The sequence below is a fragment of the Xyrauchen texanus genome, chromosome 2, assembly GCF_025860055.1.
Source record: "Xyrauchen texanus isolate HMW12.3.18 chromosome 2, RBS_HiC_50CHRs, whole genome shotgun sequence".
In the NCBI taxonomy this organism is placed as follows: Eukaryota; Metazoa; Chordata; class Actinopteri; order Cypriniformes; family Catostomidae; genus Xyrauchen; species Xyrauchen texanus.
The window spans coordinates 4,423,402-4,442,346 of record NC_068277.1 but is presented as its reverse complement, the minus strand read 5'-3'; the positions used below and the strand labels follow the sequence as shown (position 1 = coordinate 4,442,346).

General features: G+C 40.3%; 1 protein-coding gene across 1 annotated transcript in view; it reads left to right on the top strand.

The window, feature by feature from the left end:
- LOC127653424 (C-myc promoter-binding protein-like) overlaps window positions 1-18,945 on the top strand; it is a 39,295-nt gene that overhangs the window by 10,087 nt on the left and 10,263 nt on the right. The window contains exons 9-20 of the mRNA XM_052140114.1: window positions 2,181-2,325; window positions 2,598-2,773; window positions 2,882-2,982; window positions 5,686-5,895; window positions 6,006-6,151; window positions 6,231-6,364; window positions 10,154-10,286; window positions 10,372-10,578; window positions 15,229-15,357; window positions 15,535-15,679; window positions 16,581-16,694; window positions 17,364-18,247. Coding sequence (XP_051996074.1) covers window positions 2,181-2,325; window positions 2,598-2,773; window positions 2,882-2,982; window positions 5,686-5,895; window positions 6,006-6,151; window positions 6,231-6,364; window positions 10,154-10,286; window positions 10,372-10,578; window positions 15,229-15,357; window positions 15,535-15,679; window positions 16,581-16,694; window positions 17,364-18,247 — 2,524 coding nt within the window. The remainder of the gene's footprint in view (window positions 1-2,180; window positions 2,326-2,597; window positions 2,774-2,881; window positions 2,983-5,685; window positions 5,896-6,005; window positions 6,152-6,230; window positions 6,365-10,153; window positions 10,287-10,371; window positions 10,579-15,228; window positions 15,358-15,534; window positions 15,680-16,580; window positions 16,695-17,363; window positions 18,248-18,945) is intronic.

Genomic DNA, 18,945 nt, shown 5'->3' with positions numbered 1-18,945 from the left:
CATCTTCACTGTTGAACATTAAAAATGGATGCAATTGTATAATATAGTTATTGATTGGGCATACAAATACAATAAGGCAGAAACAAACTCTACACAAGTACGTGAAAGCATCGCTTGATTTTGTGCGCTGCTGCGTTTCCTCAACTTTGCCACAAGTGGCGCTATAGTGTACATTAGCTATGGTAAATGTTGTCTTTCAAGTCAACTACTGTCATGACGGTGCAAGAGAAGATAATATTGCTAAAGAAGTCAATTAAAGTCAATATATTTATAGCAACTCACCAGAATAACAACAACTCCATGTTAATGGCGCAGACGTTTGAAGGTAACTCTATCGCCCCCTTGAGTACTAAGGTTTTTTACCGCCACAGTAATGCAAGAATGCACGTCATGTATGTTCAACCAACGTGTCACCAACGTGTTGGCCAAGCACTCGCATCTGTGAACGCATACATTTCTGTCCTTAGTAAATGGTTGCGTATGTCAGCATGCTGTATTTCAGCACAAACTGCTGTTTCATTCTCAAAGCACCCGCAATCCAGTAGTTTGGTCATTTTTTACCGAAATACATTTTCCTGATTTAATAATAATGGTTTTGTTTATCTGAGCAGTACAAGACCGTCGTAAAAGACAAACAAAATTGGGCTTGATTAGATAAGTCGAAGTGGTCGTAAAAAAAAAAAGCAACACCTTTGGTATTCGCGGTCAAAATTGAGGGGGGAAAGATATAAAAACAGAGGAATTTTCTTTTTATCTGTCAACTACAATCAATAAATCAATGCAGAGACAAAACAGAGAGGGTGAGAACTCATCCTCATCCTAAAAAACACACACACTCACACACACACACACACACACACACAAATGGACTGGTGAGATTATAACACAGAGCTTTTCTTTTTTACATTTGTCCAAAAAAATAAAAAAATCAGTCACAATGCTAAACACACACACTTAAAAATGAAGGGGTGAGACGATAACACCCTCTCAATGCAGAACACACACACACACACACACACACACACACACACACACACAAACGCAAAATAAAGTTTTACTATAGAATGTTTTAAAGTGCAAAATATTTACTTAAATTCATCCGTTTGATTCTATAGTTGTATTTTCAGAATTTTGCAGTTCATTTCTGTTCCTTGATGTTCATTTTCTTGACATTATTATGCATTTACATTGAATTAATAAATGTTTTGATGTGAAATTATTGATGTAAAAATGCTTATTCTCTTTGTAACACCATGGTCAGGTTTGATTGCGAGCATAATGGCATTAACTGCAAAAACTGACACTTCAAATAAATTTTAAAGTGCTACATTTTGACAAATAATATAGTTTGACAGTGTCTAAATATATATACAAATGCAAATCTTGTGATAAAATATAAAATGATGTTATAACAAGGCATCAGACTGCACAGCAGGTGTCTACAGTCGTCTGCTGGCCGTTACTGGCATGACATGGTATTAAAGTCAAGTTATTTATATTTTGTTCAGCAGATCAGCGGCAATCTGCCTCCAATTTATGCCACATTCTCATATTGTCTTCATGTTTAAACTTAAAAAAAAAAAAACATTTTTATTTTTTCAAAAATGTACTTATTTGTATATGCAAATTATTGGTAAAATTGATAAATGTACATGTAAATAAGATTTTAAAAAATGCATAAAATAACCAAATAAATGTATAATGTTATTGTGGTAATAAAATGGATTCTTCATCATCATCATCATCACCATAAACAAAACAATCGGTCAAAAATGACCGTAAATACCAAAGGGAGGTGCCATTTTTCAATACAAACACGCCTTCTTTCTATTTATATTAGACTTATTATAAATACAGCCTTACCTAAAAAAACCAAAAAAAAAACCCAACGCTGTTCAGACTGAACTCTCGTTTCTGAAATCGGAAACAGTAGGTTGACTTTTCTTTGGCTCAAATCGGTCTGTGCTTATCGAAATTCAAAACACTGCCCCCAGTGGCCAAAGCTGGAACTCTCGATACTGGAGCTCTCGGAAACAACATGCCGACTTCCCGTGTGATCAAGTTTCACTAAGCATTTGAAATATTGCATAAAACCTTTAGGGCTTCAGATGCTAAAACAACACAAACAAATAAACCATGCTATCATTATAATGTGTGTGTGTGTGTGTGTGTGTGTGTAGTGGCGGCCGGTTCTTGACTCTCCTGAAACACTTGGGTCCTGAGAATGCCGTGACTCTGCTGGTGTTGGCGGTGACCGAACACAAGCTAGTGATGCACTCTTCACAGGCAGCTGTACTAACGAGTGTCGCAGAGGCGCTGTTGTCCGTGAGTTTAGGCATGATTAAATCATTAGGCATGATTTAGGGCAATGCCAACATAAAACTGAAGGTAAAAGTTTCATTGAAACACGCGCATGAATGTCAGAATGTCGTTGCATTTGGTAGGCCTCTTTCATGCCAGCATGCACTAGAGCGGGCATGAACAAAACCCTGCAAAGGAGTTCACATGATCAATGTGTCTAATTCTTCTTTATCTCTTGAGCGATCTTTCTGACCCTCTTTAACTTCTCCATCGTCTCTCTGTCTCTTCTTGATAAGATGATTTTCCCGCTCCACTGGCAGTGCCCGTATATCCCTCTGTGCCCGCTGCCACTGGCTGGTGTACTCAGTGCGCCCTGCCCATTCATTGTGGGTGTTGACTCCCAATATTTTGATATCTATGAACCTCCAGCAGATGTCATTTGTGTGGACTTGGACTCAAACAATATCTTCCGGTGAGTTTACTGAACATATTTCCCCACTGTGGATCTCAACTGGTGTAATAATACAACGGTTTAAAGGCCAGTGGTGTGGTTTCATGCCATCTGTTTGTTTGTTTTCAGTACAGATGACACGAGAGCTCTGACATGGAAGATCCTTCCAAAGAAGTCCTGCAAAAACCTGCTGAATGCCCTCAAAGACCTTCATGCGGAGGTATCTGAAGGTATATGTAATGAAACATTTCGGTGTACTTGGATATGGATGTATTCTAGCTTCTAAAATATACAAATGTGCTCTTTATTTTATACAAATCAAAACATTATTATGATTGAATCTCACAGGAACATGTCAAGGTCTTATTGGACCCCCCCAAAAACTATATATATATATTATCATTATTATTATTTTAATTTTTTTTAAAGGGGCAGTACACCCAAAAAAGAAAATTCTGTCATCGTTTACTCACCCTCGTGTATGACTTTCTTTCTTCTGCAGAACACATTTGAAGATTTTTAGAAGAATGTCTCAGCTCCGTAGGTCCTTACAATGCAACTGAATGGTGACTAAATCTTTGAAGCCCCAAAAAGCACATGAAGGCAGCATAAAAGTTACCCATTTCTGAAGCGATCCAATCGGCTATTAACCTCGACATCTGCTCTCTCCTTGGCGATCATGATTTTAAGGTCAATTGCACTTCCTATTGTGCCATCTATCACTCAAGCACTAGGAAATGTAATCAAACTTGCAATCATGATTGTGCCTAGAGACCGCAAAGGCAAGATTGAGTTACAGTTTGGTCTGTTCTCACCCAAAACGGATCATATCACTTCTGAAGATATGACTTTAATCACTGGCGTTGTATGTGTTGCCGGTCCTTCTCACCCCCGCTCTGAACGGGACTTGAACCGACATCTCTGGCGTGGGAGGCGTGTGTGCTAACAAGGAGGCTAAATGCTACAGCGTCAATAGCTAGTGCGCCTCTTGAGGTCAGGAGAGGGAGGTTTACACACTGCGCAGCTATCTACCAGCTGGCTCCCATTACATATGGATTACTTTTATGCTGCCTTTATGTGCTTTTAGGTGCTTCAAAGTTCTGGTCACCATTCACTTGTATTGTATGGACCAACAGACCTGACACATTCTTCTAAATATCTTAATTTGTGTTCTGCAGAAGACAGAAAGTCACACACATCTGGGATGGCATGAGGGGGAGTAAATGAAGAGTTAACTCTCATTTTTGGGTGAACTGTCCCTTTAAAAATCTAAAAACGTCTTAATGGTCCTCAAATATTCTTATTATATGACCTGCACTTGTTCTGGCAAAGGTTGTGTGAGATTCACCATAGGAGTGGTGGTGGCGTAGTGGGCTAAAGCACATAACTGGTACTCAGAAGGTTGCTGGTTTGAGCCCCACAGCCACCACCATTGTGTCCTTGAGTAAGACACTTAACTCCAGGTTGCTCCGGGGGGGATTGTCCCTGTAATAAGTGCACTGTAAGTCACATTGGATAAAAGCGTCTGCCAAATGCATACATTTAAATGTATATACTGTATATACACACTCACCTAAAGGATTATTAGGAACACCATACTAATACTGTGTTTGACCCCCTTTCGCCTTCAGAACTGCCTTAATTCTACGTGGCATTGATTCAACAAGGTGCTGAAAGCATTCTTTAGAAATGTTGGCCCATATTGATAGGATAGCATCTTGCAGTTGATGGAGATTTGTGGGATGCACATCCAGGGCACGAAGCTCCCGTTCCACCACATCCCAAAGATGCTCTATTGGATTGAGATCTGGTGACTGTGGGGGCCATTTTAGTACAGTGAACTCATTGTCATGTTCAAGAAACCAATTTGAAATGATTCGAGCTTTGTGACATGGTGCATTATCCTGCTGGAAGTAGCCATCAGAGGATGGGTACATGGTGGCCATAAAGGGATGGACATGGTCAGAAACAATGCTCAGGTAGGCCGTGGCATTTAAACGATGCCCAATTGGCACTAAGGGGCCTAAAGTGTGCCAAGAAAACATCCACACACCATTACACCACCACCACCAGCCTGCACAGTGGTAACAAGGCATGATGGATCCATGTTCTCATTCTGTTTACGCCAAATTCTGACTCTACCATCTGAATGTCTCAACAGAAATCGAGACTCATCAGACCAGGCAACATTTTTCCAGTCTTCAACTGTCCAATTTTGGTGAGCTCTTGCAAATTGTAGCCTCTTTTTCCTATTTGTAGTGGAGATGAGTGGTACCCGGTGGGGTCTTCTGCTGTTGTAGCCCATCCGCCTCAAGGTTGTGCGTGTTGTGGCTTCACAAATGCTTTGCTGCATACCTCGGTTGAAACGAGTGGTTATTTCAGTCAAAGTTGCTCTTCTGTCAGCTTGAATCAGTCGGCCCATTCTCCTCTGACCTCTAGCATCAACAAGGCATTTTCAGCCCACAGGACTGCCGCATACTGGATGTTTTTCCTTTTCACACCATTCTTTGTAAACCCTAGAAATGGTTGTGCGTGAAAATCCCAGTAACTGAGCAGATTGTGAAATACTCAGACCGGCCCGTCTGGCACCAACAACCATGCCACGCTCAAAATTGCTTAAATCACCTTTCTTTCCCATTCTGACATTCAGTTTGGAGTTCAGGAGATTGTCTTGACCAGGACCACACCCCTAAATGCATTGAAGCAACTGCCATGTGATTGGTTGATTAGATAATTGCATTAATGAGAAATTGAACAGGTGTTCCTAATAATCCTTTAGGTGAGTGTATGTATATATATATATATTATTTATGTTTTTGTAATCCAATTATGTATCCGTTCGCATAATTTCTGTACATAGAGGCTTACAGACACATGACAAAAATACACTGAGATTGTTAACCTTGTGTGTGTTTGTGTGTTTGTGTGTTTAGGGCCCAGAGATGACGCTGTGGTGGATTTATCCATGTTGGATTTTGAACTCAGCAGTGGACGGAGTGTGCTGACAGTGGAACTAGCGATTCAGGAGGCGTTTCTGCGCTTCATGGCTGATATTTTAAAGGGTTATCGAAACTATCTCCAGCCCATCACCAAAATCCCTTCAGCTAAAACCACAGATGCCCGATCACTGTTTGACCTACAGGGTGAGGGACTGAGTAGAAAGCATCCTTTGTGTTAAAATCCAGTATTTGACTACTTTAACACGCTGTATTTCAGTGCAACACTTTAACTACTTTCCTTTGTCCTTCCGTAGGGTTTGTGAGGCATCGGGACTCCTCTAATCAAACATTTTACTCTCTAATGACAGAAACGCAGATGTTTATGCAGTTCATCGAGGAACGCTCATTTGTCAGTGATAAAGATGCCAGTCTGGCTTTCTTTGATGAGTGTGTTGAGAAGGTTTGTTAATTCACTTCTGACCTGAACACACACAGCGGTGTAGTCTCTGTTTGATACAGTTGTGTTTGTGTGTGTTTAGATGGAAGGAAGCCAGAATGACGAAAGCAGACTGATTGAACCGAACACATCTCATTGCAGTGAACACACAGTATTTGTCACCCCACCTGAATTACCTGCATTACCTGAGGGGGAGGAGCATCCGCTGTGCTACAGGTACTAAAGGTTATTGTGGCCGCACTTATTGCATATTTTTAAATACTCAAGGGACAAGTCATTATGCCACAAACGCTGCTGTTTGAGTTTTAAAGGGACAGTTCACCTAAAAATGAAAGTTCGCTCATCATTTACTCCCCCTCACAGGGCCGGATCTAGACATTTGGAGGCCCTAGGCAAAATGTATGTTGGAGGCCCCCACCATGCCCTCCTCCCCTCCACCTTTCAGAATTCATGAGTTCACACTTACATCAAATTAAATAGAGTAAAGTTTATGCGGATTTGGCATGCTGTCCAGGGGAGGGCTCCAGGCTCTGAATTTTGGCTAGATTTACACAGTATTACATTGGATTGCATTGTATTTTGGATTGTGTTGTTTACATCCAATAAGAGATTATTAAAAATCAAAGTGAGGAGATGGGGGTGGTGGAGGGATGCTGATAAACTGTCATTGAACAGAGGTAAGTCTGCAGTATATATACCTCTTATCTCATTGATTATCTGAATGTGCTCCTCCCCAACTTTGTTAATAAAACATCATTTAATAAAAAAGACTTGAAAACAAATATGATTCTTAACCATTTTATTTATACAAAACCTGTTATAAGTATTTTTATATTTTACTTAAATGTGCATATTAATGTAACTTTAATTAAGGTAAACAAAATAAAAATAATCTGAAAAGTCATCTGGACCAGTACTTATTATTCTTATTCCATGGCCACCTACAGAGGCACTCTTCTGCTTTTTTTTTTAAGCAAACTCATCAATAACTACTTCATAAGAAATCTGCTGTGCGAGTTCTCTGTTAATACTGATTAAAGCAAGTCCACTAAGCCTTGCTCTGTTCCTGAGTCATTGTGGCGCGCAGGTCATTTTTTACAAGCTTCAGTTTTGAGAAACTTCTCTCGGCAGCTGCTACGGTTACTGGCAGGGTAACTGCAATTCTGAGAGCAATCCAGAGGTTTGGAAATATCTCCTGCAGTTGCTTCTGGTGAAGAAATTTCAGAAGCTCCAGGGCTGTGTTTTTTGATGGTAATAGTGGAAGGTTGAGGATCTCTTCTGCCATTTCAATTCCAGAGATATCTGCATGTCCTTCCTTACTGAGTGCCTTCTCAATGCCTTCACAGTGTTTCTTCACTGTACCTCTTGACATGGTTGCAACATCATTAAAATTCAAAAGGATACCAAAAGTGTCCCTAACGTTTTCCATGGTCTGAAATCTCTCCTCAAGAGAATGAAGTGCTACATCCACAACTGTGTTAAAAAATGTCACTTCCAGGTTTCGCAGTGCGTCGGTCAGAGGCTCATCAGCAGCCTCATAAGAGAACTGCTTCCTGGTGTTACGTAGTCTCTTCTGTTTGAGAACTGCCTCTAGGTTCATTTCTTCACATAGATCCTTTGCAGTTGCTTGTGCTGCAGCAAAGCCAGAGGCCCTATACTGTGAGAGTGCTGCTTTGGTGGACGTAATCAAGTTTGAAGCAACATCCAGTTGCATAGAGGATGACTGGAAAAGCTTATTGACCTGGTTGACAAGTGTCAGAATGTCACACCACACAACTGAACAAATCAAAAAGCGATAAGACCCCAATTCGTCAGCAAGAGCTTGGGCCTCCACTTTAGAAACGGGGTCAGACAAACTCTGCCGTACTTCTACAAGTGCTTCCCTGATTTGGGCAACCTGGAACCTGACAGCCTGAACACTTTGCAATCGGCTCTCCCACCTTGTGTCACTCCATGATTTAAGAGTGAGATCCACATATTTTTTCAAAATAGACCATCTCTGAGTGGATCCTGAAAACAAGCTGAATAGTTTCTGCAGGTGTCCAAAGAATCCAATGGCGTCCTTTGAAGCTCTTGCAGCATCTGCCAGAACCAGGTTCAACGTGTGTGCCCCGCATGGGACAAACAGGGCTCTTGGGTTTTTTTCCCAGCAGCCTGGCTTGTACACCTTGCTTCTGCACTTCATATTCGAACCATTGTCATATGACTGACCTCGACAATCCATGAAGTCAATCTGAAGGTCCTTCAGCCTGTTTAGGATTACCGAAGACAGATTCTTTCCAGTTGTCTCTTCCACAACCAAGAATCCCAGAAAATATTCTTTTATTTCTGGCTCTGGCTGTAGTTCCACAATGCGTAGAATGATAGACATCTGTTCCAGGTGGCTAATGTCTGGTGTACAATCAAGGATGATAGAAAAGTACTTTGCAGTGTGGATTTTTGCAACAATTTCTTTGGTCAGTTGACTACTCATCAGATTCAGCAGCTCATTTTGTATGTCTTTCCCCAAGTAGTGTGTGTGTGTGTACTTCCATTTTTGATTTTAGCCAAGTGCTCCTGCATGACTCGATCAAACTTTGCCAGGAGCTCCACTTCCTTTAGAAAATGACCATTATCAGAAACATTGAGTTTGTCTGTGGATCCCCTAAATCCAAGATTCCTCTCAGCAAGAGACCGTATAATTGTTAACAGTCTTGTGAGAACATTCCGCCTCCTCTGTCTTTCTTCCTCCAAAAGGGTCATCTGTCTCTGGTCTATGGGTTTGACCTGTTGTAGACCGCAATTCTAATTCCCTCCACTTCTGCATGGTGCTAATATGCTCAGAACTGTTCTCATGACTGCGCAGGATGGTGTGGATGTTCTTCCAGTCTTTCAATCCTCCTTTAATGAGCTTAATTACTTGGGTAGAGAAAAGTTTGCAGCTGTAGCAAAAGACTGCATCATTCACTTCTGAATATGACAACCATGATCGTTTGACTCTTTCACCATTAGGTATTTTTCTATAACACAGACTGTGTGAAAAGGCTCGTCCATCTGTATTTTTGGGAAAAACATAACTTTCTCTGACTTGAAATGGTCCTCTTCGCACTGCTTCTGCTCTGTAACTTTGCGAAATTGTGTCAGGCCACAAGGCTGGATCAACAGGTTGAGCTTTGGGTACTGTGCTTCCTATTTCACTTTTTGTTGATGTTCCAGGTCTGACATTGCCTCCTCCAGACTCAATGACTTCCATTCTCTCATTACTATTGCGTTCAACCTCATGGCTCCTCTCTGGCCCTTCACTCTCTTTGCTGACTTGATGTTCTACCTCAGAAAAAACACTCTCTGGACCTACACTCTTTTTGCCCTGTAGTTGCCCTGCCTCAAAATCACTCTCAACTGCCTAGTTTGCCTAAAGGTAGCGCCGGCCCTACCCCTCATGCCATCTTAGATGTGTATGACTTTCTGAAATCTGCTGAACACAAACGAAGATTTTTAGAAGAATTTTTCAGCTCTGTTGGTCCATACAGTGCAAGTGGATTGTGGCCAGAACTTTGAAGCTCAAAAAAGCACATAAAAGCAGCATAAAAGTAATCCATACAACTCCAGTGGTTTAATCCATGACTTCAGAAGTGATATGACAGGTGTGGGTGAGAAACAGATTAATATTTAAGTCCTTTTTACGATAAATTGTCCTGGACTGGGAATAGAAATTGGCCCGGAATTTTACATGGCAACTGGCCCAAAATCGTTCTGTTAGGTCCGTTCGGCATAACGCGACGGCTCATTTTAGTTTATCGCGGCCCATTCAGCACATTTTGCGGGCAACCCACCATCCCGCTTAGTTCCCCCGATGGCTATTCCGCCCCTGAGCGGCCACAGTCATACACTTCTGGAACGGCATGAGGGTGAATAAATTATGATTTTTGGGTGAGCTGTCCCTTTAAATTGTACTGATCATGAAACATTACTCTAAGGAGAAGTAAAGAGAGGACCTGAGTACCTTTGCTTTTTTGTCTGTTTCAGGTACAGTGTGTTTCCTCTGTTAACAAACGAACTGTTTGATCATGTGGTCAAGTTTCCAACCAGCACTAAACAACCAGCCATCCCACAGAGCGGCACATCTAACCCCGATCCCACATTCAGACGGACAAAACAGGTAGGGCAAAAACATTGACATATCCCGTCATTCATAATAAAGTATTTCTTATTTAACCGTTGTGATAATCATCTTTCATCTGTAGGAGATCAAGTCAGCACAGAAGATCGCTCAGAAACATTGGTCTGTTCCTCAGCTCTGGTCCAGGTGTCTTCTGAGATGCTCTTATGGTCTCTGGTTTATTTGTCTGCCAGCGTACGTCAAAGGGTGCCATTCAAAATCACGAGCGCTGCACGCTGCATATGATGTACTGAGAAAGATGCGGAGAAAAACACGGCAGGAGCCAGATGAGGTCAGATGATGATGATGATGATGATGATGATGGTGTTTTCTTAAAGGAGTGTTATAGGTTCAACACAAGTTAAACTCGAGCAACAGCATTTGTGGCTTAATGTTGATTACCACAAAAAATTATCTTCACTCGACCCTCGTTTATTAATAAAAAAACAAAACCAACAGCGGTTACAGTACACTGTAAAAAATGGCCATAATTTTATTGTCAAATATTGTAAAAATGTTAATTGATTAACGAGTAGATAACGTATACAGTTCAAAATTATAATATATTTAACAAGACAATACATTAAATTGTACGATTAAATATTGTAAACATTTTGGGGTTTTTAGATGTAAAAATTACAATTTTACTGTATAATTAATGGTAAAAATGTCCACAACCGGTCAAAAGTTGAGGGTCACTTACTCATTATATATATATATATATATATATATATATATATATATATATATATATATATATATATATATATATATTTTTTTTTATTATTATTTTTTTATTTTTTTTTTATTATTATTATTATTATTTTTTTTTTCACATTTTAGTATAATAGTAAAGTCATTAAAACTATGGAATAACTGAAATGAAACTAATAATTTATTAATTTAAAAAAATGTTATATTTTGGCATCTTCAAAGTTTGCCAGAATTTGGAATTTTCTCGAGGAATCACGCTGGGATGCTTTTTAAACAGTACTGACAGAGTTCCCATCTATGTTGGGCACTTATTGGCTGCTTTTCTTTATTATTTAGTCCAAGTCATCCATTTCAAAAACATGTTTTTTTTAAATAACATTTTGGTTTTGTAAGTGTAGAGCGGTGGAGGGCGGGGCCGGAACAACGCACGCCTGGTCCCCAATCAGCCTGATGGGGCGCGCGAGGGATAAAGGCGGCCGGTGATGACGGTTCGAGAGAGAGAGAGAGAGCGGCAGCTGCTCTGTGTGTTTACGTTCGTGTGTTTTTCGTTTATTTCTTTATTAAACTATTATTTATAGTGTCAAGCCGGTTCTCGCCGCCTCATTTTCCCGTAACCCCCTTACCGTAATGAAATAAATGAATATGTTCGTACGATTATATTTATATAGTTTCAAATTTTTAAGCCTTCAGATCAAAAGATTTTTAACATCATGAAAAACATTTCAGTCAAGTGTTTCAAAACTTTACACGTACTTTTTACGGTAAATTATCGTTAAAATTACGGTGAAAAACTATAATCGTGAGTTCTCAGAAGTCCCTGCGTGACCCATCACATTTCATTCTATTTTACCAATTAACAATATATTTTAAAGAGAAAACCAGACTTTTATAGTTCCAGAAGGTTATTATATCAAGTTAATATCGTTTTACAATATAAACGGTAGTGAACCGTAAAATTTACAGGGTTCAAAATGACATCCGTAAAGCCTGAAACATGGTCACATGTTTTTTACGGTAAATTTCTGGCAACTACAGTTGCCTCTATATATATATATATATATATATATATATATATATATATATATATATATATATAATTATTTTTCACAGTAAAAGGCACTTACATTGGAAGTGAAAGGGGCCAGTTCATAAATATTATTATTATTATTCTTATTAAATAAACAAGGGATGAGTTGGAATTATTATCTATGTAATAGACATTATGCCACAAATGTTGTCGATTGAGCTGAACTTGTGCTGAACCTGGAACATATCTTTACTAATACAAAAATACATATTTTCTACACAATAGTTCTGTAATATGTCATATATATATATATATATATATATATATATATTAATAAAGTATAAAACATGGGAAACAATGAAAATGGTGTAAAACTGATAATAAGTAAAAATGGGAAAAATACAGATATAAAAAATATATTAATGAAAAACCTAAAGATGTGTATAAACACTGGGGCATTTTTGGACTGCCGCTCACAATTTTTCACACTCAAATTTGAAAAGCTCACCATTCAAACATACTGTGGACTAAATGCAAAAAAATATTTAAAATTTTTCAGAGAACCCCCCAAATAAAAATAAAAAGACTCCAATTATTTATTAATCATATTAAAATGTTTTCTTTTGTACTTTTTTTATTGTTGTTTTAACTTTGTATACATGTAATTCTGGTTCTGTTCACTCAACCTCACTTTGAAAAGTCTAATTTTAATCCACTAGATGGCAGCAAGTACTAGAAAATGTCACATAACATTCCATCACAATATACTGATCTAAATGTAGGTGGCGCTCTAACGCATTTTATCCCTCACAGATGTGCTCGTCCATAGACATTCAGTCTAATTTTCAGTTCAAGCACCACCCTTGTTGTTTTATTGAATATCTCGGCCTCTGAGTGGACTACAAGCTCAATCTAGGTGTCATTAGAAAGCTGAGATCCTCCAATGATATATACAATTTTATCATCAAAAGTCGAAAACATATTTTCAGATTTTTGCATGCTTTTCCTTATGTCTGGATAACATATTTTGTACTTGACATCTAAGATATAATAAAGAGCCAAGCAAGCTCATATAGATTATCAGGGGCTGAATGACATCGCGGTGAAGAATTGTTATCCTTTGCCGTTGATGTCCTCAGCCTTCAAACTCTTGCAGGGAGTGTCCATCTTTACGAAGTTGGACTTGCGCAATGCTTATCACCTTGTCCGGATTAGTAAGGGGGATGTGTGGAAGACAGCTTTTAACACCCATAGGGGGCACTTCGAATATTTGGTTATGCCCTTCTGATTGGTCAGCGGCCCAGCTGTCTTCCAAGGGCTCATGAATTACATGCTTGGAGACACAGTTGACCGATTTGTGTTTGTCTATTTAGATGATATACTGGTCTTCTCCCAGAATATCCAGGACCGTGTTCAGCATGTCAGGCAGGTGCTTCAGCGACTGCTAGAGAATCGGCTGTTCATCAAGTTGGAGAAGTGCGCTTGTCATGCGCAGTCGGTTCCGTTCCTGGGGTTCGTCGTTTCATCCGAGGGAGTGCGCATGCCATCTCCGATTGGCCAACCCCAGATTCTCGCAAGGCTTTGCAGAGGTTTCTGGGGTTCGCTTATTTCTATCGTAGGTTTATTCGTAATTACAAGCTACTCGCCACGCCTCTGATGGATCTCATCTCCACCCACACTGACTTTTGTAGGTCCCAGTAAATTAAAGAAGCAGTTATCTACCATGCCAATTTTGATAACTCCCGACCCTGCATGTCAGTTTGTGGTGGAGGTGGATGCATCGTAGGTTGGTGTCAGAGCGGTCCTACTGCAGCGCTCCTCCTCGGACGGAAAGATGCATCCATGTGAAATTTTTAGCACTGCTTAACGCTAGCTGAACGGAACTACGACTGTCTTTGGGCAAGTGGCATCATTGGTTAGATGGTTCAGGTGTACCTTTTGGGATCTGGACTGGCCGTAAGAACCTAGAGTACATTCGTAGCGCTAAATGTCTTAACTCTAGAGAGGCTCGCTGGGCACTATTTTTCACCGGTTTCAACTTCGTCCTTTTGTGTCACCCGGACTCTAAAAACATCAAGCCAGATTAAATGTCTTGGTTTTTCGAAATCGAGACATCTACCATTCTATCTGCCACTTGGGTGGTTGGCATGGTATCCTGGGATTTGGAGGCTAAAGCCTGTGCTGTGCTACAAAACACCGCATCTCCTGCCACGTGTCCAGCGAATCAATTGTTTGTTCTGCGATCAGTTTGGATGCACGTCCTACAGTGGGGCCACTCATTGAGCGTGTGGGTGGCTCGCACCCACACGCTCATCATTCTGGTGGCCATCGCTACTGCAGGACATACGCCGGGTCGTAGCAGCTTGTCCCATTTGCACGACTAATAAGACCCTCCGGCCAGGCTCCACCAACCGCTGTCAGTCCCTTCAAGACCCTGGTCGCACATAGCTATGGATTTTGTTTCCATGGGAACACTGATCATGCCACTAATTAGCGTGATAGCAGCACCCATCTCTCCACTAATTCACTGCCCATTTAAGCCCTTCGTGGTGTCATGTTCTTCGCCAGATTTTTATTTGGAGTTGAAGTAACTCACCTCGCTCTCTCTGCCTAGTTGGTCCTGTCTAGCGTATCTGTTTTGGTTGCCCGTCTCTGCCCGTGTGTCGGGAGTTTGGTTGCCTTCCAGTTTGCTGTACTCCTGTTCTCTTGAACAGAGGATTCCTCATGAATCTGATCCTTACTACACACAACACATACGCTCGCCTATGAACACACTCTTCACGTAGGAATCCTTATAGGATCTACTCACTGCGTGGTCTCCGCGCACTCATCGACAAACACCCATCAACTGCAGTTGGTGCCGGGATCTCCACACTTCACCAGGATCTGCTGAAGTTATATAGTATTGTTAATAAATCCTTTGAACTGTTCCTCTTCTCTTGGGTCTCTTTGTCTCGCCTTTGTGACAGATTCAAACTTTCAAATGATACCACATATGCCCGAGACTTTACCGTTTTATGCGTAAACGTTTTTCACCATATACCTTTAAAAATATGAATGCTTGAAGCTTCTCTAAGGTTCGAAATGTTGGGGGCATAATAGCTAAAGGCAGGTTCTTTGATCTCACTAGAGGTTTTGCACACAGATTACTTGAGTCAATTTCACAGGTATGAAAGTAATTAAATATAATGTATGTTGTAGGTGTGTTACCGTATTGTAATGCAGTTATGTGGGGAGTACGGTCAGCCAGTTTTAGCAGTCAGGGTGCTGTCTGAGATGAGAAAGGCTGGAGTTCAGCCAAATGCCATCACGTATGGATATTACAACAAGGTAACTTACAAACAGAACTTATTCATTGAATGTATATATATATATATATATATATATATATATATATATATATATATATATATATATATATATATATATAACCTTTACTTGTAGAATACCTAAATTGGAATATCTATATGTAACAGAATATTTAAGTATATTTGTCTATTTTTCTAGGCAGTGTTGGAGAATTCCTGGCCATCCAGCACAAGAGGAGGATATTTCCTTTGGATAAAGCTGAGAAACGTTATAATGGCAATTGCTCAGTTTAAAAGGGCCCTGAAGAAACAGCAAACCTTTGTGACACACACCCCTTCATCAGGTAGAGCACAGATTATAGTGATCTTAAAAAAGGTTGTCTTTTTGTTTATTTGATGTATTATTTGTATGATTTGCTGCTATTTATTAGAGTTGGGAAATCCAATCAGTTTTAGCAAATTGTTTGGTTTCATTAAATTGGTTTATAATATGATAATTTTTTTAAAGGGGAACAAATGGGTTCCCTTTGTTTGCAAATGTAATCATCAGAATGTCTTAAACATTACTTAAAATGGTACAACGGGGCTAAAGACGCACTGGTGTAAAAGGCACTTTTGATATGATTTTCACCCAAAACAGTTGTGAGTTTGAATCCAGGGCGTGCTGAGTGAATCTAGTCAGGTCTCCAAGCAACCAAATTGGCCCGGTTGCTAGGCATGGTAGAGTCACATGGGGTAACCTCCTCGTGGATGCTATAATGTGGTTCTCGCGCTCGGTGGGGCGCGTGGTGAGTTGTGCGTGGATGCTGCGGAGAATAGCGTGAAGACTCCACACGCACTAGGTCTCCGCGGTAACGTGCTCAACGAGCCATGTGATAAGATGCGCAGATAGACGGTCTCAGACGCGGAGGCAACTGAGATTTGTCCTCACCACCCAGATTGAGGCGAGTCACTACGCCACCACGAGGACTTTGGGAGCGCATTGGGACTTGGGCATTCCAAATTGGGGTGAAAAAGGGTGAATTGTGCTGATATTATTTGTTTTTAATTTATTTGTAATAAGTTTCAAGTAATAGAAAGTTTGTTTGTAATTGTAAACGTACGATTTGGAATGATTGTGTTTTACAAAAACATCTAAAAGTCAGATCTGTAACCATCAGTAAATTAGAAGTCAGTAAATTCTTCTTGCCTTCTTTGGTACTCATAATGGTAATATTGGTTTTGTGTTTTTCATTCTTATTTCAGAGACTGACGACATCAACAGCAGCAGTGATTTTAGGCTCTCCACAGCCGACACCATTTCCTCCTCACCTCACCTTGGAATTTTCCGTAGCAACTGTTCCCATGAGAGTCGAGGTTGTGAGTCCTCATCACTCTCTTGTTTACATATTTAAACTAGTTTTCATTTACAGACTAATTTTACAGACTTTTCTACTTTAGGGTTTATACATGATGACGCATTATAAAGATAAACAACCGTGAATAATATTTACTTTTTAGCTAGAGCTTTCATTTTTACATGCTTGAATAGAGTACAACTGTAGAATTTACTAAATACTTTCAAGGTCACGCTTAAACTAACTTATTCAACGTAGAAAGTACTTAATTTTTTCGGCTATATTTACTTCACCACAAAATCTCTTTTTCAGTGCAAGAATACGTTTTCGAAAACACCATTTTCTGTTTTCTAACCTCATTGTTTTCCAAACTATTCATTATTAAAGAGCGTTTTTAAAACTCTCAAATTTGACTGTAGGACAATTTTGTTCCGTTGTGGTTGAGGACAATCCCGGTTTTCAACCAAACATGTATTTATGTGAAGGTGAGCCCTGCCTTCACTAGATAACAGTTTGTCCCTTCACAGATCGTTTCAGCAACCAATGTTGAACCAATCGCCAATGCTGTGAAAGTGCAATTGTTTTTATCATCTTGGACAAAATTGTAGCATTGTCTTAGTTTACCTAATCCAGGGAAGTATTTCCAAATTTCCTTTTTATTTAAGACATTCTTTTCTATTCTCTCTCACAGTAGATCATGAAGCAGGACTGTTGTTCTCTTCCTCATTGGAAGAGATTGGTGTGGTACAAAGAAATAGCAGCTCTCATAGATGCCACAAGTCACGAGATGGTTCTGTAGGCTGGCCCGGTGGTCAACGTGATTGTTATGGCACATCTGAGCTGGATTTGGGCTCACAAATTTGTATTGGGAGACCCAAGACACAAGACATAAACACACTTGGCAAGTTTTCACCTTCCTGGAGTCAAGACATGACCTCAGGCAACAAGGAAACGAGAGTGTCTGGTCCTGACACAATGCCCATCTTTGCTTTTGAGGACTTGGAATTGGAGGCAGAGAACACAGATGATAAAAATGCACCAATTATGTCAAATGACAACAGAAGTGTTGGAGCCAGTCGTCTGTCCAGAAGAATGGGAGTTAAAATAGGTTTTGATCCCCTTTCTCTGCTGGTTTCAGAGTTTGAGGAAGAAGAATCCTTGGATCAGGACACCAACTGCACTCCCACTGCTAGTCGCCATCTGGCAGAAGAAATCGAGATGTATATGAAGTACTCTTGCAGTCCACGTAGCAGTCGAGCCCCAAGCATGGACCTTGCAATGTCTTCAAACTATTTCCCTGCTGGCCTTGTCTCTGGTGTACCTGAAAGTTCTGCATCAATGGCTGGTGCCTTACCTTCTCAAACCACACATTACCAATCTTCATCCATCCCATGGGAGATGGCAAAAGAGACTTCCAGTTTGTTCCTGGTTTCAACCTCTCCCTACTCGTCCTTTGGAATAGATTCTCTTCTTCCACCATCACTGGATGTTCTCAAGACTAGTGTGATGTCTGCTGGAAAAGGTGTGGCTGAGAAAGCCAGTCGCTTGTACTCACACTTTGCCACTCCGTCCAAAGTAAGTTACATAGCACAGTACATATGAAGTAAAAATCTGAAGTGAAATGTTTAAGAACATTCCAGAATACACCCTCCATCTGTCATTGGTCAAACAAATTAATATTCCTGCCCCTAACGTATGCCATTGGTTGAGCCAATGTTGCTGTGTCAGGCTGTTTGGAGTGCTCAAAACAACCAGAGGAATTTTTAGAGTGTTTATACTTTTCTGGGAAATCATCCTACCAATGTTTCTTACACTGATGAGCCAAAACATAATGACAACTCACAGTTGAAGCAAATAACATTGATCATCTCCAAACAAGGCTACATGTCAAGGTCTGGGTAGATTAGATGGTAAGCAAACAATCAGTTCTCATAGTCAACATGTTGAATGCAGTAGAAATGGACAGGAGGAAAGACCTGAGCGACTTTGACAAGGGACAAAAACGACTGGGTCGGAGCATCTCTGAAAAGGCAAGGCTTGTGTGGTGCGCCTGGTCAACAGTGGCGAGTACCTACCAACATTGGTCCGAGGAGGAACAAACCACAAACCCAACAGGGTGTTTGGGTGCTCAAGACTCATCGATGTGCGAGGACAACGAAGGCTATTCCGTCTGGTCTGAACTGACAGAAGGTTTGTTGTGGCACAAGTCACAGAAAATTGTAATGATGGTTATGGGAGGAATGTGTCATAACACATAGTGCATCGCACCCTGC